Source organism: Saprolegnia diclina, assembly GCF_000281045.1.
Source record: "Saprolegnia diclina VS20 unplaced genomic scaffold supercont1.25, whole genome shotgun sequence".
In the NCBI taxonomy this organism is placed as follows: Eukaryota; Oomycota; class Saprolegniomycetes; order Saprolegniales; family Saprolegniaceae; genus Saprolegnia; species Saprolegnia diclina.
Window position 1 is genome coordinate 479,897 of NW_008246092.1, and position 19,430 is coordinate 499,326.

The window sequence follows — 19,430 nt, forward strand, 5'->3', positions numbered from 1 at the left end:
GGCAGGTTTACATACATCGCGCCACAGGACGCACAAGAACGGGCGATAGAGCTGTCGAAGCTGCGCCGGCTGCCCGCGCGGTGGCGCACGCTGGCACGTGGCAAGCCACGACGACAGCACACACTTGGGACGGGCAGTTTGAAGTTGAAGTCTTGAAGGGACATGCGCCGCGGTGCGTGATCTGAAACAGGTGCGCTTTCTCGGCGCTCCGCGCTCCGGGACACCCAATTTTCGGATAAGTTTTGCATTCGATTAAGTTCGTTTGCGACAAAAGATACTTTATCGAGAATCCCCAACATCCGCTCGAATCTTCCGAGGACCACCATGACCGAGACCAAGGCCGCGAATGGCGGGATGCTGGAGGAGTGGACGTCGTACTTCTTCCCGTCGCCGGCCAAGGCGTCGCAGGTGACCTGCCTCGAGTTCTTCCAGCGCCCATCGACCGGCACGACGCTGCTCTGCCAGGCCGTGCCCCATCGCTTTGGCGTCTTTGATGCAACGACGATGGCGCTCGTAGGCAGCGACGCTATATGCATGGATGCGTACAATGCATGCTCCTAGGTGGGCCAAGAGCACCCGCTGAGCGCGCCCGTCCGCCTTATCCGCTTTATGGACGCTGCGCCGTGTACGCCGCTTGCCCATGATCCCGCCTCATGCTTGCGGCGTAGATACGTCGCTGCCGAGCTTGCTCTTGGTCTCGACGCGCATTTGCGTCTTCTCGCTCGAGCGCCAAGCGTACGCGTCTCTAACGTCCCAGCCATCACGATTCGATTTGCGCATGCATTAGGGTTGTGCACGAGGTCGTGGGGCCCATGGCTGCCAAGGACGTTCTCGACGTTCGCGTCAACGACCATGTACTCACGATCTTATCCCCCCGCGTGCTTCATCTCTTTGACCGGCGCGCCAACTTTGCGCTGCAAGGTACACCATTGTTTGCTTTGCAGAGCGGGAACCCGCATGCGTCGAGTAGCGACAATTCCGACGACTGCGGATGCCATGGCCCTTGGGCCTCGCTGGCTTGCGTTCCCGTCAGCGCTCGACGAACGCCACGCGAGTGGCTTTGCCGCGTCGTCCACCGCGACCTTTACCGCGCGCGACGACTACTCGCTCACCAACGTGGCCCAAGGCGTGGCCTCGAGTCTTTACTTTCTCTCGCAGGTACATCTTATCGACGCGTCGACGTCACGTCATGACGGCGCGTAGGTCGGCCGCAAGTCCCTCGCGACGTCGTTTGCAGCGACATCGGACGAGGTACGCCGTTGTATCAATCTTTCAACCTCTCAACTCTACAGACGCGCGACGTCGGGAGCGTCGTCGTGCACGATGTGGTCACCGGTGCCAACCGCATCCAGTTCAAGGCGCACGACTCGCCCATCACAACGCTGACGTTCGACCCAAGCGGCCTGCTGCTCGTGACGTCGTCACAGAAAGGGCAGACGCTGCACGTGCACCGGCTCCTCGGCGACGACCATGTGCTCTTGTACAAGCTCCAGCGCGGCATCACGTACGCGCGCATTCACCACGTGAGCATCGCAGTCGACGCCAAGTGGATCGCGGTCACGTCGCTGCGCGGCACGACCCACGTGTACATATTCCTGATACATTGATACATACCACAGCATGCGAGTAGGTATGCGATCTGGCCCCAGGGCGGACCCGTCGACGGCCACTGCCATGCCGAGATGGACTATGACGACGCGCGCCAGGTCGCCGCGTCGAAAGCAGTCGCGGTTCTCGAGCAGCAGGCGCGGGACCTCGGCCGACCGAGTTGGTCGACAGAGAAGATCCAGTCGCTCGTGCGACTGCGGCACACGACGCCAATGAACAGCACGTCGGCGACGTTCCAGTACGACGACGACGACCTCCCGGCACTGCACTTGCAGTGCCAGTGGGGACTTGACAACACTCTGTTTGTCGCAAACGCCGGCACGCTCAAGACGATGCGGCTCCACCCCAAGCTCTCTCTGCTTGAAAATCAAAGCTTTGCACTCTCGGCCGAGCTCACGCAACTGCAGAGCATCGATCTGGAGCACCGAGCGACGCATCCCGTGGCTCACGACGGGACGCCACCGCCGTCCACGCCGGCGCCTTCCAGTGTCGAAGTCAAGACGCACCACCGTCCGAGCATCCCGCTCTGGGCGCACCCCAAGGTAGGTCTTTTGGGACGTCGTGACGCGCGCGACGTCGACGTAGATTACGTTTCGCGCCGTTCGACGTGCCGATGGCTCGTCGCGCGTGCTGAACGTGCGACGTCTGGGGCCGGTGCCGCTGCCGACGGACGCCGCCGACAAGGTGCACGAGCGCGTCACGCAGGGCGAAAGCCCCGTGTTCGACGGCGCTTCCAAGCCCAAGAAGCATACCGTGGTGCCAACGCTCGACTTGGCGGGTACACATACGATCCGAGGTAGCCGCCGCTCCATGTCGTATCCTACTAGCGTCGATCTCCAAGGCGGTGCAGAGCAGCGTCGAGATTGCACCGATGGACGACCATGGCCTCGACGCGAGCGTGCAGTGTACGACCTCGACGACCTCGAGTCATTCCCGACTGTACCTTCCAACTAGCGCTCAACCTTGCCCAGATCCAAGACACCTATTTTGCCAGTCCGCCGTTGGCACCGCTCGACGTACCCGACCTTGTGAGCGTCCACGTCCTCCCGCCTGTGCTCGCGGACAGCCGCACGCCGGTCGACGAGCCGTTTGAGGAGATTTCGGCCGAGAGCTCGTCGGCGGACGACGCTGTCGCGCCACCGAAAGCGAGATCCAAGGGGCGCCGGACTAGCAAGGTGAAGGCCAAGTAACGCATCAAGAGGGCCGTGCTCGTTCATCATGGTGTGTTAATGGTGTTGAACAAAGGCAAGGACGAGCGCGGTCAAGATCTGACCGGCCTCGCTCATGCCGGCCTTGAGACCCGCGGGGTGCTGCCCGGGCGCGGCTTCGGCGAGGTGCAAGTAGCGCGCGCGCGGCAGCTGCGCGAGGCGGTAGACGTAGTACTCGGCATCCGCGACCGAGATGCCGCAGTTGGTCATGGCGCTCACGGGCATACCGCTGATGCTATCCGTGTCGACTTCGATGCCGAGGGGCTTGGTGCTGTGTGCGCCACCAACGTACGCGATCGCCTTGTCGATCCCTTGCGCAAACGTCGACTCGCGCCGGAGGAACATTTCCTGGTAGCTGCAAAAACTCGCGCCCGCGGCTTGCATCTGGTCGAGCGCGCTCTGCGCGTTCTTGAGCTCGTGGAGGCCCATGACAAAGTACTTGTCGAGGTACTTTTCGGATTGGGCGTAGCTAAAGCCGTTGCCGCTGTGGCGACCTTCAAGGAGGCGGAAGTCGCAGTGCGGGTCGAGGTTGACCGCGTCCGCGCTGACGCCGGCCGACTGCGACAATGCTTTTAGCAACGGGTACGAGTTGTTGTGGCCGCCGCCAATCACGATCGGCGTCAGTTGCGCGTCAAAGACGAGCTTGGCCACGGCCGTGAGGCGCTCGTCGACGATCGAGACGCACTTGCGCAGCGTTTCGAGCTGGTCCGGGTCGCTGGACGAGAGCGACGCGGCCTGCTGCTGCACGTCGTGCAAGTTGAGTTCGCCGAGGAGGAGGATCTCGTGCGCACGCACAAACTGGTTGGCCTGGACGTTGAGGAAGCGGCCAAGGAAAGCTTGAAACCCGAGGTCCGCGCCGCCGTTGCCAAAGTTGGCCCGCGGCCCGACGTCTTCGGGCACACCGAAGATCGCATACTTGGCTCCGTTCGCCTGCGCGGATGCGAGCGCCGCCGGCAGCGGGACGTCCGGGTTGACGAACTGCACCGCTTGGCCGAGCCGCGTCTCGCCGGCCCGCTGGCTCTGGAGGCGCTGGAGGTCCGCGGCTTGGTACGTCGTGACGGTAAAGTTGCTCATGCTGCGCGTCCGAAAATGACGGAGCATGACGAGCGGCTACTGCTGCGTTTCGTCCGCCGCCAACTTCAACCGTCCGGCGGTATCCGGACAGGAATTCCGGATAACAGGGACGAATTACGCGATGCGTGGTGAGCCATCGTTCGGCGATGCGGATGACGCTCGGATTCCGGATACCTCGATTATCCGGAAATCCCAAACCGCCCGCATCCGGATAAACGATCCGGGCGGCTTGGTTGCCAGTATTATCGATCGAGTATGAACGTCCCAGCCGCGCTCGGGCCATCGCACGTCGGCGACGTCGTCGCCACCATGGAGCAGGCGCTGAGTCCGTACGAGGAAGTCCGCGTCGTGGGCGAAGCGACGCTGCAGCAGTGCATGAAGCTGCCGGGCTTCGCCTGCCTCTGCCTCGAGGTGCTCAAGCAGCCTGTCGGGGACGCCACACGCCTCATGGCGGCGCTCTCGCTCAAGAACGCGGTCGCGAGCTCGTGGATCACACGCGGGTCGCGGCAATTCACGATCTCGGCGGAAGAGAAGCTGCAAGTCCGGCGCGGCTTGCTCCAGCACACGGAAGAGACCAACAAGGCGGTGGCGACGCAACTCGCCGTACGGGCCATGCTTGCAAACGACGTTGCCTTACGTACAACCATAGGTCACGATTGCACGCATTGCGCGCTCCGACTTTCCGAAGGAATGGCCCGACCTTTTCGGTGTCCTTCGCGACCTCATCCAGCAAGGCTCGCCCCTGCAGCAGGTACGCCCTCGACACGAAGCGTAGTCTCATGCACGGTGCTAGATGCGTGCGCTGCGTGTGCTCAAGTCGGTCGTCAAGGAGCTCGCCACGCGTCGGCTCATGCCCCAGCGCGTCGTCTTCAACGAAATGAGCGTCGTCGTCTCTCCGTTCATTGCGCAGCTGTGGCACAGTCAAGTGCAGCAGCTGCAGAATGCGACCGAGATGGACGACGTGCTCACCAAGCTCCTTCTGAGCACCAAAGTGCTCCACCACCTCGTCTTCTACGGCTTCAAGGCGCTCGTTCCCCTCGACGTCGTGCATTTTATCTTTACCAACTTTTACCAAACGTTCCAAGCGTTGCTCGCCTTTACGCAAGGGTGCGATCTTGGTTTCAATCTTTCAACGTATCAAGCTGCACGTAGGCTGCCGACGGACTCGCCGTGCCTCGCGCTCTCGTACCGCGTCCTCACCGCGCTCACAGGCCTCGTCGTTGCTGTCCAAAAAGAACACCCGATCGAATTCCGCGAATACCTTGGTCGGACCTTCGTCATCGTCATCCATGTGACTGACGTCCAAGACGCATGTAGGTCCGTTTCTTCAAACCTTTTACGCGACCTTGTCGGACCCGCGGACGTTCCCGGACAAGCTCGTCATCAACATGATCTCGTACGTCACGAACGTCATGGGCTGCCTTCTCTACCAGCATTTGCCGTCAATCTCGGGCGTAACCAAGACGATCATCACATCGGCCGGCTCGGTCGAGCTCAACGACGCGATGGTCTCCGAGTGCCAGCAGCAAATCGGCGGCTTCATGTACCACGACCTTCCACCTCCTAGCGTGTTCTCAATACATATAGGCACGACACGGCGTTGCTGGCGACGCTCCTTGAACTCATTGTTGTGCGGTCCGTCACTGTCACGACGCGTCATTGTCGTCACCATACATGCGTAGGTACTTGCGCTTGACGGTCTCGGACATTGAGCAGTGGGAAGAAGACCCCGAGGCGTTCATTACGCTCCAAGAGTCGCTTTCGTCCGAGCTCTCGGTGCGCGCTTGCGCTGAAATCCTCTTCCTCTCGCTTCTCCAAACCCACCGCGAGTCGCTCACGCCGTACGTCTCTGCTATCGACGACACGCTTGCATCTCAAGTCGACTAGATGCGTTCTCAACATGATCGAGTCGGCGTCCTCGTGGCTGCGCACGCCACATACCAATACGAGCGACGACGACATGGTGCTGCGGGTTGACGCGGTGCTGCTGGCCGCAGGCCTTGCGTCCTACGACCTCCATGAAAGCTTTGATTTCGAGCCGTGGTTCCTTCAGACGCTCGTGCCGTACCTCCAGCAGCCGTCGACGATGACGCTCCGCGGCGTGCCCGTCCTCTCGCGGCGCATCGTGTGGCTCATCGGGTGCTGGCTCGCGCAGCTCTCGGCGCAAGTGCGCATTCCGCTCTACGAAGCGCTGCTGCATTTGCTCGCGGCCGACACCGTTGTCGCTGACACGTCGGTCAAGTACTGCGCTGTCACGACGCTCGAGTCGCTCGTGAACGACTGGGGCTTTCAGAGCACGGACTTTATGCCGTTCTTGCCGCGGGCGGTGAGCGCGCTCTACGCGTTCCTCATGTCGTCGGACGTCGCGACGACCGAGACGCGGCTCAAGGTCCTCGGCTGTGTCGAGAGCATTGCGCACATGTGCTGTACGAGTCTGGCGCCGTCGTCGCTCGTGCAGATCGTGCAGCCGCTGCCAACGATCTGGGAGGCCGCCGCGTCCTCGGACGCCAACCTCCTCCGCGGCAAGGTCCTCTCGCTCCTCTGCCGCATCATGGAGACCGAAGTCGACTTTGTTCTGGGTTTGTATACGATTGGTTTGGCCATGGGTTTGTCAACGTCTCGTCTTGTGTAGACGCCGACTTGCAAGCCATGGTGCTCTCGGTCGTCTCGTACGCGACCAACCCGGACGAGCCCGAGACCGTCTACCTCATGGACCAAGGCCTCGCGCTGTGGCTTCGCCTCACCGAGGTACACAGTGGTATGGCGACGAGCGACGATAGGAGGACAACGTCGTAGGTGCTCGAAGTGTACGCGCCACCGTGCCACAACACATTTGCCAACATCGTCACGGCCTTGTCGCGGGACACGGAGCATCTGCACGCGGGCATGACGCTCTTTGAAAACTACCTCGCGATCGGCGGCGCGACCTTTTGGGCAACGTACGGGCAAGACGTGGCGACGCTGCTCCACGGCTTTATCGGGGCCGTCAAGCCCGATATGGCTCACATGGTACCACCTTGGTTGCCTCGGGATATTGGCGGCATTCTCGTGCTTGTAGATTGCTCGGTTTGTGGAGAAGCTGTACCGCCACTTGCCAGCGTCGTCCTTAACCCCACTCCACGGTAGGACGCACTGTGTATGATAGCAAGCATGGACCTCAGTACCGTAGCGGTTCTGGCGCGGCTCTGGGAAACGAGCTTGGAAGACCCGCGCTCGGAGCCCGAACTCGTGCTCATCTCGTACTTGACGGCGCTCGCGACCGCGTCGCTGCATGCGCCGACGCTCTTCTTTAGCGTGCTGTCGTCGGACGCGGCCGTCGCCAAGTTTGCCGACATGCTCCTCCACCTCTACTTCTCCGTAGCCTTTTCGGCTGTTGGTGCGTCATGCTGACAACGGTCTTGGACTACGTATATGTAGGTCCGCTGCGACGACGCACGTGGGTGTGTTCGCTCTGCAGCCTCATGACGACGCACCCGGGCGTGGCGCTCGAGCGCCTCGGTCTGCTCTTGGAGGCCAGTGTCAATGCGATCGAAGAAGATGCCGACGCAGACGAACCCGAACCCGCGACGACGACGCGTAAGAGCCTTCTGAGCCAGTTCCGGGCGTCGGCGTCGGCCTCCCAGATCACGGCCGCGTACATCAAGCAGTACGTGTGCGCGCAGCTCAACCAACTCGCAGCGATCGCAGGCGCCGACGCCTTTGGCCAAGCGATGCAGCTCGTGGAGACGTCGGTCGTGCGCAAGATTCAGGCGCTGTAAGCAACCACATAGTAGTACGCATATTCCTCTAACTCGGTGGTGGCACCTACAATGCAAGGGCCATGCTCTCGTCCGAGTCAGTTTTCTTGGAGAGACGCTTGACGAGTTCGTACGCCGTGATGACGAGCACGCCCGAGGGACCCATGGCCATGACGCGCTACAGTGCAATGAGATACGAGACGCCGAGCACAAGAAGAGAGTACCGCAAGGGCGCCGGTCCAGAGGCCAGGAATTCCATCGCGCTGGATGAGGTATTTGAACGTGTCGACGGCGCCAAACTGCGTGTGGATCTGCGTACGCGTGCGGATGACGTCCATGGGGTTGGTCACGACGGCGGTGATGACGCCCGCCGTGCCGCCGCCAATGGCCTGCGCGATCGCTGCATCCATAGAGCATGAGAGGAGGAGACGAGGAGACGACGCGTACATTGCCGCCACATGGGGTCGATATCGAGGTTGAGCCAGCGGTAGTAGTGCGGCCACACGACGCCGTAGCAGCCCCACCAGAGCGCGGACGACGGCGCGTACGTGCAGATGGACGGGATGTAGCCCTTGTAGAAGCCGCGCAGCCCCTGTTGTCGGTAGATATCGCGGCCAATCGAGATCAGTCCCTGCGCTCGTTTCCGCGACTTGCTTTGGTCGACCGACGGGCCGCCTATATACATTAATCATCATCGTACGATGTTCGAGGCAGGACGACGATGAGTACCTTGGCCATCGATCATCATGCGCTGCGAGACAATGTCGAGTGGTACGATCACGGTCTGGTTGATGATGGACGCCGTGGCCCCCGAGATAAAGTTGGCCACGCTCGGCGTCTCCTAGGCATACGTGGTTGACATGAGGCTACTGCGCGGCAGAGGACGAATGTGGCTACCGTCACGTTCTCCATGGCGAGCTTGTGCGTAAACTCGTAGACCGAGATGTAGAGGTTGCCAATGAAGATGTTGAGGAGGCTCGCGCCAAAGCCCTTGTAGAGCCCGAGGAAGCCTTCTTGCTGCACGATCTTGCGGAAGGCGTCGATCGTGCCCGTGTAGAGCGGCTTGGACCGGCTCTGGACCTGGAGCCGGGTCTTGACGAGGTTGCTCGGGTAGACAGCGGCGCGGACGAAGACGAAGACGCTTGGGCCGATGACGTAGTACTTGCGCTTGTCGAGGTCGTCCCACGAGATGCGGTTCTCCAAGCCCGGCGGAAGCGCTTCCACTTCGTCGGCCATCGTTCGCAATAAGCAATGAGATGATGAACTCATCATCCTCGTTCAGCCGGATACGGTAACCGGATAATTGGCACAGGGGAGTTGTGTTTTTTTGCATGAGATGCATCTTTTTAATTACGAAATTTAATCATATCTACAATTTGCAAGCTATAGAGTGTGAAATGCTTTTAAAATTGTGTTTGTGTCGGAAAACAAGTACAACTGGAGACGCAGCAGATTGGAACGAGGAGCGATGGAAAGCGCGAGCGCCGAGCCGCCGATGGCCGCCACCGAGTATGGCCAGCACGCACCGAGCAACCCGATGGCCGCCGGCGTCGGCGGAAGCCAGCGCGACGATGCGCATGCGACGGTGCCCCGCAAGCCCACGGCGAGCTTCCAGGATATCCTCCAGAAGGCCATCGAGCTCAAGATCGTGCACCCGAGCGCGCTCTCGACCTACGTTGCGAGCGCCACCGCCGTCATGACCTCCGTGGCGCCAAGCACGGTCATGAGCCGCATGGCGCAGGCGAACGGTGCGACGACGTTGCAACATCACGCTGCGGCTGCTAACGGCACGGTGCATAGGACCGGCACACGGCGGCAGTGCGGACAAGAGTCTACCGGTACGACGCGATGCATGCAATGACACGACGAAGGCGATATGTAGGTGGTGTCGCCGGACGAGCTCACGATCGCGTCGACGTTCAACACGCAGCGCGTGCCCGTGAACCAGACCCGCATGGAGTTTGTCGACTTCAAGCAACTGTCGTCCGCGCTCAAGCGGCTCGCGATGCACTGCGGCTTTGAGATCCGCGTCAAGTACTCGTCCAAGCGTAACAAGCGCTGGGAGTGCCGCGAGCCCGGTACACGATCCTGTCAACGTGCCAAGCTCATCCCGTCATCGTCGTAGGCTGCACGTTCATTTTAAGTGGGTACAAGAACAAGGACGACCGAGTCCACGTCACCGACATTGAACTATCGCACAACCACGCGGGCGTGGCGTCGGCGGCCGAGACCGTCGACGCGCACGACTCGGAAGGCACTGGCGACGAGCATGCAGGCGAGACGCGACCGCACGAGTCGCGGCTTACGCGCAACACAACGCTCTCGAACGAGCTCGTGCTTGCCGGTGTCTTTGACTCGGAAGTCGGGCAGCTGATCATTCTCAAGGACCCGGAAGAACTCAAACTCAAAGACATCCAGGGCATCTTACTGACCCAGTTTGGGTCCCAAATCTCGGCGTCCATGGCGTCCCGCGCCAAGCGCAAGCTCGTCGAAATGTTCTACGAGACGTCCAACTTGAGCTACCAGCAGCTGCGGCCGTTCTTCGAGAAGGTCGTGACCGCCAACCCCGGCAGCTTTTACGTCATGGACCACGTGCCCAACCCGCACGACGGTACTTCTTACCTCGTCTCTCAAATACCGAACTACCTCTTTGTAGGCTCGGGCGTCTACGAGTACGGCCGGTGCCTCCTCGGCATTGGTGCGGCCATCCGACTCCTCAAGGACTGTGCGCCCGTCCTCGCCCTCGAGGCGTGTGCCATGAACGCCGTACGCTTCGTTAGCGATTGCAATTTTGCATCCGGAATGCGTAGGAGATGCACAAGTCGGGGGTCCTCCTCGTCCTGAGCACGCGCGACTACAACGGCGACGTCATCTACCTCGCGCTCGCCCACGTGCCGCTGGACGACTATGTCAACTGGGTCTGGTTCCTCGAGCGGCTTAAAGCCAACGGGGTGCCGACGATCGCCAACGTCACGTGCTTCGTCTCGAACGGCGCGCCCGACATTGCGCGCGCCGTGAGCCACGTTTTTCCCGCGCAGCCGCACCGGTTCGTCATCGAGCACATGATCCCGCTCATCGCGGCCGCGTCGCCGTCGCTCAACCGTCTCGGGCCCGAGGTCGAGCACCTCATCAAGCAAATGGCCGCCAGCACCAACATGGTATCGTCTCGATCGACGAGCGTAGGCTGGACGGTTGCGGTGTAGGACCAGTACATGGACTCGTTCCAGCTGCTGTGGCGGATCGACAAGGGTAGAGTGCGCCTCATCAACGCGTCGACACTGTACTGCTGTGTAGATCTTGGACGGTACCTCGAGGGTATCCCAAAGGAGCATTGGGTCGTGGCTGCGATCCTCAACCGCGGGTGGCCGCTGCTCAACGAAGTCGTGCTCGTGCACTGCGTCGGCGAGTTTGGCACGAGTCCGCTCGGGTCGCTCCTCCGGTCGTGCAACCTCGCGCCGTGCTTTTACCTCTTCCTCCTCTCGATCCAGAAGACGCTTGTGAGCCGGTCGCTCACGGCCCGCGCGATGCCCGACCGCGTCCTTTTGCCCGCGCAGCAAAACATTCTACTCAAACGCACGGTCGAGAGCGGCCGGTACGAGATCCAAGAGTGCCGGCCGCAAGAGGTCTACTTTGCGCAGTACCACACGGTCAGCTCGTCCTCGAATGCGTTCAAACTCGTCAACATTGTCGGGCGTACGTGCACGTGCGGCGAGTGGCAGCAGAACCACATCCCGTGCCTCCATGCGATCGCCGTTCTCAACTGCCTCTCCAAAAACGTCCTCGAGTACGTCAACGAGTGGTACTTCACCACGTGCCACAAGGCTTTGTACGCCCGGTACGCTTCACATGCGCTGCTGGCAGCGGCTTTTCTGACACTTGCCATCGTGCAGGGCGGCGCCGGTCGTGCCCGTGCCCCCCATCGATCTCAAACCCGACGTGACGCTCAAGGCGCCGGCGCGGATCCTCGCTCAGCTCCAAGAAGCCCTCAACGCCGCAGCGCCACTCGACCCGTGCGAATACCCTTACCCTAGCATCTCTTGACATATGTTGGGTAGGTCGATGCGCAGCAAGCCCGGCCCGCGCCCGCGCAAGCGCAAGGACATGGCGTCGACCATGAGCCATTGAACACACCAAAACACACTTGCGAGAGAGAGAGTAGACGCCCCTTGTACTATCGTAATGCCAGAAAAAAAGGCAATCACTTGGACGACTTGCCGTAGCCTTCTTCGGCGCCCGACTTGAGGTCCGCAACCAGGTGCGCCGCCTTGCGCGAGACGTTTTCGAGGCCCGGCGCGGCCTTCTCGTACGTGGTCTTGGCCGCGCCACCGGCCACCATGGCGGCTTCGGCGGCCTTGCGCGCGCCAGGCTCGAGGATTTTCTCTTTTGCGACAAACGCGGCGCCGACGAGCTTCTCGGCGCCGGGCTCGAGCCACTTCTCCTTGGCGACCATGGCGGCACCGGCCATCTTCTCGGCCCCCGGCGCCAGGTACGTTTCGCGGACGTAGTCGGCTTTGGACGACGCCTTTTGGTGCAGCGCGCTCCACTGCTCCTTGCGCTTGGTCGACGACGCGCGGTTGGCAATCTCGTCGCGGGCGGCTCCGCGCGCCGCGCTGTACTGGTAGTCGGTCATGTGGTCGCCATGCTTGTAGATGGTGTAGTCGACGTGGAGACCTACTGTTCCTTAGTACAACGAAGGGCAAAGACCCTCGTACTTGTATCGCTCGACGCGACAACGCGTACGTCCAAGTCGCCTTCGTACGGCGCCATCTACCCTCGATTTGCTACTACTCGATAGCTCGGGAACGCGGCTACACGTACGTAGAGGTCGTCCATCTCGACGGGCGGCCCGAGCCGCGCCGACTCGAGCGGCAGTTGGTCGGCCGTGAAGCGCATGAAAATGTTGCTCGAGACGCGGTACGTCTCTTCGCCCATCATCTACCGTCATGACGTCATGTCCGTGACATATATGACACGAGTGTACGTACGACCACGTCGCCGCGCGCGACTTTGCCGAGCAGACTCGACGTGGTCGTGGCATACTTGCTGCCTACGTCAAGCGTGAAGACGAGAGCAACACAGAGCGACCCAACCTGTCGGCAGCGAGACGAGGCAGTCGGGCACGAGCGACGGCGTCGCAAACACCGAGTCCTTACTGCGACTCGTCTCCAACGTGACATGGGGCCCCTTGACCTCCGAGACGATGAAGTCTTCGCCGCAGATATGCTATCCCACGTGTGAGTGTCCGTCGCGTCATTCCGACACGTCGTACAACGCGGTCGCCATGGGCGAGGTACGTGGTCGCGTCGACATCCACCATGCAGTTGCGGGATCCCTTGAGAAAGGTGCTGACGTGGCAGCCCTTGGAGACGCCTTTCGTGAGCGTCGGCCCGTCGTAGCTACGCGCCACCACTTGAGTCTTCGCACAGAATGCAAAAGAGATGCGAACCGCCGGTCGAGCGCCATGCAATCTTTGGCGTACAAGCTCCCGGGCTCGGTCGAAATACGAAAGACTTCGCCGACAATGGTCATCTACGTCGCAGCAATATGTGACATCGCCGTGACGCCAACGGACGCACCTCGTCACCGCGTTTGAGGAGCCGACGCAGATCGCCGTCGGTGAAGAGCACGTTGGAGCCGTGCACGATCGAGATGAACTCGCCGATGGGCGCCTAGCACGTCGTTGCAGATGCTACGACCACAGGTGGCACGTACCTTGTAAGCGCCGGCGCGGTGGGCGACGGCCGCCGCCTTCTCGGACGCAGTCAAAAATCGATCGCCGATGAATTGAACCGCAGCGCCCGCTAGTATACCCATCGATCTGCGTTAGTCTCGACAAAATAGAAGACAGTTTGTTGGCAACCTGGAATTTCCGTCTCGATGAACCGATCGAGCGGGATCGAGGTCGCCGTGAGCGGCTAGGACATTGTGCACATAGGATCTAGCGAAGGTCGGTACGTACGAGGTCCTTGTCGTTGGCGACCGTGAAGATTTGGTCGCCAATTTTGACCGAGTCGCCGGGCTTGAGCACCCGCGCTGCGTTCTCGTACAGCAGCACCGGCGCTTGGGTGACGTCGGCGGCCGTGTTGGGCTTGTCGAGGGGAATCGCGGTGGCGCTGAGCCGCTTGAGAGGGTTGGTCGACACGTGGTAAATGTCGTCGCCGATTTGCTACGTGCATGTAACGTGGCCGCTGGAAGGTGCAAGTCGTACGAGCATGTCGCCGCGCTTGACCTTGGCCATGATGTTGGCCGAGGTCTCGAGCGTCGACTCGCCGGCCTTGAGCGTCACCGTGCCCTCGAGCGGCGTTGGTGTTTTTGGAATGTAGATGGGCACGGCCGTCACCGAGACACCGGACCGCGGGGGCGTCACGACACTGTCGCGGATCTCGTACGTCTCGCCGCCAATGACCTTGGTGCATGCGTCAAATGAGATGATCAGACGGTGACGTACGACAGAGCCCCCGACGCGGAACCAGGCAGGCGGCGGCATCTTGAGGAACTCGACTGTCGAGGCGCCGGCCGCGAGGGACACGAGGCAGTTGGGCACCTACGGCCAAACTCAGAGCGGCAATACGCGTTCAATAGCACCTGAATACACACGACGCTACGCTTGGTCACAAACACGGGCACGTTCTCGACCTAAAATCGGCAAAATGACAAGCAGGCAAAGGACGGAAGCGCGTACCGATGGCCCAACGCGGTTGCGGTCCAGTGGCAGCTGGGTCGCGTGAAAGCGCCGCGCGGGATTGCTCGAGACCTTGAACTGTTCGCCTTGGATCATCTACCGTTGAGAAGGTTGGGATCTTGCGGATCGAGAAGCCGTCGTATACGATGGTGTCGCCGCGGTTCAGCGTCGCCATGAGTGCGCTCGAGGTCTCGGCGTAGCTCGAGTCGTGCTTGAGCGAGACGAGGCAGTCGGGAATTTCTTCGAGGCCGCAGAGGACTTCCTCCAAGATCGCGTTCGGGAAGCCAAGCTGCAGCGTCTCGTTGGCCACGTGGACAACTAGGTCGGTGAGCTTGAAGCGATGGGATGTGAAGACGACGACGAAGCACCTCGATCGCCGACAGCAAGGGGCTTGGCGACAGTGCCAATCGGCTCTTCGAAGATGCGCGCTCGCTCCTCCAGCGCCTTCGCCGACTCGCCGGCCTTGGTCGCGAGGTCACTGGCTTTCTGGACGCCGAGCCCGACAATACCGACAACGCTATTGCAAGAGCCATGATTAGTCGTGCAAGCGCCATCGTATCGTAGCGTTGTACCCTTTGCCGACCGTCTCGACGGCGCTAAGAACACCTCCCATGGTCGTCGGCACCGACACCTTGGGCATGGCCATCGGCGTGTTGTGCTGCACCGTCGTGATCGAAAGCGACTCGCCGCGGTTGATGCCCATGTGGTACCCACGCGGCGACTGTAGAGCGCGCAACACACTTGATGAGAGCATGGACATGATGCAATCGTGTCTACCTTGAGCGAAATGACGGTGGCCGTGAACGCGTCGTGCTCGTCGGGGCTGATCATGTACGTCTCGCCGTTGGCCATCGTGATGAGATCGCCGCGGTTCAAGACGCTGCGCATGTCGGCGGTTGTGCGAAGAAAGGCCTCGCCATGGCGCAGCTCGGCTTCCAGGGGCACCGTCGAGCCGCTCACCTTGCGCACGGTGGCATCCGCCTTGGCTTTGGCCTGGCGGTAGTACTTGTCCCACTCGACGGTCCCGATCTGGTTGCCGAGCGTGCGCACGCCCCGCGCGAGGTAGAACGCGGCCTTCTTGGGCGCCGACTCGTCCGCGGGCGTTGACGTCCTGTCTGCCATCGTCGTCGGCAGTATGTGACAGTTTCGAGCGATCCGAAAGGGCCGCATATGATTGGCTAAAATTACAACACGAGACGTCAATGGCACGTCCCGTGAACCTGGTTCTCGCAAATCATCGCAAATCATCGCAAATCATCTCGACAACCCGCTTCACAAGCTATTTCGCTGTGGACAACAGCAAATTTGCATCATATTCTCGTGTATCTCCTCTTACCAGCGCACGGCTAAACGGTATACTGAAAAAGAAAGTCACCATTCGATTCATCATGCGTCGTTCCTGCCCAAACTCGCTGGCCTCAAGGCGACAAGCTCGGCGCTCAGCTCGGCGCATGGTGGGCGATTGATCGATGCACAAGAGATTATGTCATCTTGATATATACAAGCTTCATGTTTCCAACGGCCTCCGCACGACCTGTTAGTGCAGAGAGCGCTGATGATATCGATCGCTACAGACTTTGGTTGACAAGCACAATTGATTGTCGAGTAGCAAGGGAACACTAATTTATTCATGTATCGAGTTGGGTTGGTAAGTCACGTTCTCAATCATATATAACTTGATAATCGTGTCTGCGTAGCCATCGCATTTGGAACATTCATCGACTTTACGACGCTAGACGCGGTGGCGCCTCGTTTCAGAGGCCATCGCGGATCGTACTTGGCGCTGCTCTCCGTACATCCATTCTACCGACATGTTGTACACAGAAAAGAAGGTGGCAGAAGTATTCCTGGTCCCTGTGGGAATCGTTGCTGACGACGACTTTGTCGAAAACAGAGTTTGGTGCACGGGGTATTTTTACGTAGAATTTCTACGTCGACTATGGCTACCAGTGGGCTGGTGTACGGCAGACTCACGCATCGACTAATAGCCGAATGCAGCAGCCGTGCGCAAAACGAGGTACTGAGGTGAGGAGGATCCAGTGGAAGAGGCGGGCCCGCCCGGGCATCAGATTGGCTATAATGTTTGAATACTTGAATGGGATTGGCGGATAAAACACTTCGTGTGGAGCGCAAATAGCGCCAATGAGGGGCGCGCGCACGTTTGATTGGGTGAAATTGTGCGGGAAACTGGCCTGGCTGGCCAAATGCGATTCCAAAATTCAAACCCGGCGCTAGATGGACCAGGTGAGCGGCCCGAACGACGACGCGCTGCGCCGCCACAAGGAGTACTTCCTCCAGTACCTCGAGTCGGACGAGTCGCTCCTGCCCGAGAAGATCCGCGCCCTCGCCGACGCCGACGGCCAAGGGCCCAAGCGCCTCCTCGTCGACTTGAACCTCCTGCGCGTCTACGATGCCGGCTTCACGGCCGGTGCGTCGTCTTGGCCATGCGTTCGCTCATCCTCGCGTAGGCAGCGACGAAGCCAACATCGTGTCGCGCCTTTTGCAGCAGCCGGCCGAGTACCTGCCCGCGCTCCAAGACGCCGTGCGCGAGGCCGTCCTCCACGCCCAGAGCTCGTACAACCCCAAGGCCGTCAACACAAACGATGTGTCCCAGATCCAAGTGGGCCTCGAAGGCGACTTTGGCGCCCACTTTGTCACACCGCGCGGGCTCGTCGCGACCTTTCTCTGTCAGTGCGTGTGCGTCCAGGGCATCGTGACCAAGGTCTCGGCCGTGCGCCCCAAAGTCGTCAAGTCGGTATGCTTCCCGCCTCTTTGAGCACGCGCAGACCATGTAATGTAGGTGCACTACTGCAAGGAAACCAACGTCATGATCGCGCGCGAGTACCGCGACCATACATCGCTCACGGGGATCCCGACGACGAGCGTGTACCCGACCAAGGACGAGAACGGCAACTTGCTCGAGACCGAGTTTGGTCTTTGCCAGTACAAGGACTACCAAGTCATTACGATCCAAGAGACCCCCGAGACGGCGCCGCTCGGGTACTCTTCTCTCTAATCAACGCGCCGACGCGAGCCTCTTCTAGTCAATTGCCGCGGTCATCCGACGTCATTGTCGAGTCGGACCTTGTCGACAAGTGCAAGCCCGGTGACCGCGTCCGCGTCATCGGTGTCTTTCGCGCAATGGCGTCGGCCAACGTACGTTCAACAAGAGAATGCTCGCAGTTGACGCATGAGGCCACTAGGCGGCGTCAACCTCGGGCGTCTTCCGCACCATGCTCCTCGCCAACAACATCCAGCTCATGGGGAAGGAGGTCAACGGTATCGTCATGACGACCGAGGATCTCATGAACGTGCGCGAATTCGCCAAGCGTCCCGATGTCTTTGACATCCTCGCGCGGTCGATTGCGCCGTCCATCTACGGCCACGCCGAGATCAAGCAGGTAGCATCGATGGCGGGTTTGTCGAGAGACGTACTAGTTGCGACTAGGCGCTGCTCTTGCAACTGCTCGGCGGTGTCGAGAAGAACCTCGAGAATGGCACGCACTTGCGCGGTGACATCAACGTACGACCACTCTCGTCGTAGCTTTAACGTTAGGATGTGGATGTAGGTGCTCATGGTCGGTGATCCGTCGACGGCCAAGTCGCAGCTGCTGCGCTTCGTGCGGACGATCGCGCCCCTCGCCGTCAACACGACGGGCCGCGGATCGTCCGGCGTCGGTCTCACGGCCGCCGTGACGATGGACCCGGAGACCAAGGAGAAGCGGCTCGAAGCCGGTGCTATGGTACCTCCTCCGCAGCATGCCGATTCCATGGATACGACGCGAGTAGGTCTTGGCCGACCGTGGCATTGTGTGCATTGATGAGTTCGACAAGATGAGGTTTCATGCCTGTGATGGCGTCATGCTCATGACCAAGTGTTGCGTAGCGAGGCCGACCGCGTCGCGATCCACGAAGTCATGGAGCAGCAGACGGTCACGATCGCCAAGGCCGGGATCCACGCGACGCTCAACGCGCGCTGCTCGGTGCTCGCGGCCGCCAACCCCGTGTACGGGCAGTACAACAAGAACAAGCGGCCACAAGAAAACATTGGGTAGACGCTTCCTCTCTCTAATTTGCATTTCATTTTGGGCTACTTAGGCTGCCCGACTCGCTCCTCTCGCGCTTCGATTTGCTCTTTGTCGTACTCGACAAGCTCGACCGCGGCGCCGATCGATGCATCTCGGACCACGTGCTCCGCATGCATCGGTACGTCGTGCCGGGCCAAGAAGGCATCCCGCTCTCGTTTGAAGTGAGCTCGACCGACCACCAAACCAACGTGACGTCGGGCGATGACGCGGTCGCGGACTCGATCTTTCAAAAGTTTGACCCGCTCCTGCACGGCAACGTCTCGGCGGCGACGCACCTCAAGGACAACGGGACGGGCGTCTTGACGCTCGAGTTTTTGAAAAAGTTTATCTTTTACGCCAAGACGCGCTTCCAGCCGCTGCTCACGGACGCCGCGATTGACGTCATCTCGGAAGGGTACGCCGAACTCCGGTCGCAGCAGACGGCCCGGACGCTCCCGGTCACGGCGCGTACGCTCGAGACGCTCATTCGTCTTGCGAGTGCGCACGCCAAAGCTCGCCTGAGCAAGCAGATCGAGCTCGACGATGCCAAACGCGCCATGGCCCTCATGAACTACGCCCTCTACAACGAAGCGTCGCACGAGAGCGTTTTGCCCAAGACAGACACCGCTGTCGACGACGACGACACGGTCGACGAGCCCACCGTCGTGATCCAAGACGACGACGAAGAAGTCGAGGACGATATGCCATCGCGCAAGAAGCGCAAGGTCGCGAGTGCGCCAACGTACGTGATTTGCGTGCGACTTGGACGTCGATCGTCATGCTGTCGTGTGTAGGCCCGCAGTGGACGACGCCCCGATCGAGATGGACCTCCTCGGCCACATCGCGCTGCTGCTCAACGAGATGCGCAGCGAAGAAGGCGGCGACGAAGACATGATCGCGGTCAAGACCATCTTGGCGAATTTGAAAAAGGCAGGCGTGCGCACGAGCCGCGCCGCGGTCACGGCGGCGCTCACGACGCTGGAGCAAGAGAACAAGGTCATGTACCTCCGCGACGACGACGCCGTCATGTTCGTATAAGCTGTTGCTACATTGA

At 60.6% G+C, this 19,430-nt stretch overlaps 6 protein-coding genes across 6 annotated transcripts; 3 read left to right on the forward strand and 3 right to left on the reverse strand.

Moving 5' to 3' along the window:
* The first annotated feature begins 268 nt into the window (after positions 1-268).
* Positions 269-2,824, forward strand: SDRG_08411 (hypothetical protein). Its single transcript, XM_008614298.1, has 11 exons — positions 269-513; positions 562-625; positions 669-735; positions 788-921; positions 971-1,158; positions 1,204-1,251; positions 1,293-1,585; positions 1,631-2,150; positions 2,194-2,386; positions 2,436-2,513; positions 2,563-2,824. The coding sequence occupies exons 1-11, from the start codon at positions 325-327 to the stop codon at positions 2,796-2,798; spliced, it is 2,010 nt and encodes a 669-aa protein (XP_008612520.1). The 5' UTR covers positions 269-324; the 3' UTR covers positions 2,799-2,824.
* Positions 2,825-2,834: 10 nt separating this feature from the next.
* SDRG_08412 (hypothetical protein) lies at positions 2,835-3,917 on the reverse strand (the record flags this gene model as incomplete). Its single annotated transcript, XM_008614299.1, has 1 exon — positions 2,835-3,917. One exon carries the CDS (start codon positions 3,915-3,917, stop codon positions 2,835-2,837), a length of 1,083 nt encoding a protein of 360 aa, XP_008612521.1.
* A 174-nt stretch (positions 3,918-4,091) lies between these two features.
* SDRG_08413 (hypothetical protein) lies at positions 4,092-7,762 on the forward strand. The gene is made up of 13 exons (XM_008614300.1): positions 4,092-4,493; positions 4,540-4,641; positions 4,684-4,997; positions 5,043-5,155; positions 5,208-5,433; positions 5,478-5,525; positions 5,573-5,731; positions 5,778-6,469; positions 6,523-6,638; positions 6,687-6,899; positions 6,949-7,012; positions 7,060-7,266; positions 7,308-7,762. Exons 1-13 carry the CDS (start codon positions 4,146-4,148, stop codon positions 7,646-7,648), a joined length of 2,943 nt encoding a protein of 980 aa, XP_008612522.1. The 5' UTR covers positions 4,092-4,145; the 3' UTR covers positions 7,649-7,762.
* SDRG_08414 (hypothetical protein) lies at positions 7,695-8,863 on the reverse strand (the record flags this gene model as incomplete). Its single annotated transcript, XM_008614301.1, has 5 exons — positions 7,695-7,805; positions 7,852-8,027; positions 8,075-8,302; positions 8,357-8,468; positions 8,525-8,863. The coding sequence occupies 5 exons, from the start codon at positions 8,861-8,863 to the stop codon at positions 7,695-7,697; spliced, it is 966 nt and encodes a 321-aa protein (XP_008612523.1).
* Positions 8,864-11,761: 2,898 nt separating this feature from the next.
* Positions 11,762-15,467, reverse strand: SDRG_08415 (hypothetical protein). The gene is made up of 19 exons (XM_008614302.1): positions 15,087-15,467; positions 14,882-15,030; positions 14,678-14,826; positions 14,455-14,627; positions 14,310-14,405; positions 14,213-14,263; positions 14,076-14,171; positions 13,836-14,033; positions 13,587-13,793; positions 13,488-13,542; positions 13,340-13,428; positions 13,204-13,296; positions 13,074-13,156; positions 12,897-13,023; positions 12,718-12,850; positions 12,613-12,674; positions 12,446-12,562; positions 12,340-12,394; positions 11,762-12,298 (listed from the first exon to the last, which is right to left on the reverse strand). The coding sequence occupies exons 1-19, from the start codon at positions 15,429-15,431 to the stop codon at positions 11,826-11,828; spliced, it is 2,751 nt and encodes a 916-aa protein (XP_008612524.1). The 5' UTR covers positions 15,432-15,467; the 3' UTR covers positions 11,762-11,825.
* A 1,077-nt stretch (positions 15,468-16,544) lies between these two features.
* SDRG_08416 (minichromosome maintenance protein 3) lies at positions 16,545-19,414 on the forward strand (the record flags this gene model as incomplete). The annotated part of the gene is made up of 11 exons (XM_008614303.1): positions 16,545-16,737; positions 16,778-17,064; positions 17,110-17,309; positions 17,354-17,465; positions 17,513-17,710; positions 17,758-17,832; positions 17,879-18,052; positions 18,099-18,148; positions 18,196-18,360; positions 18,408-19,118; positions 19,171-19,414. 11 exons carry the CDS (start codon positions 16,545-16,547, stop codon positions 19,412-19,414), a joined length of 2,409 nt encoding a protein of 802 aa, XP_008612525.1.
* Between the last annotated feature and the right edge of the window lie 16 nt (positions 19,415-19,430).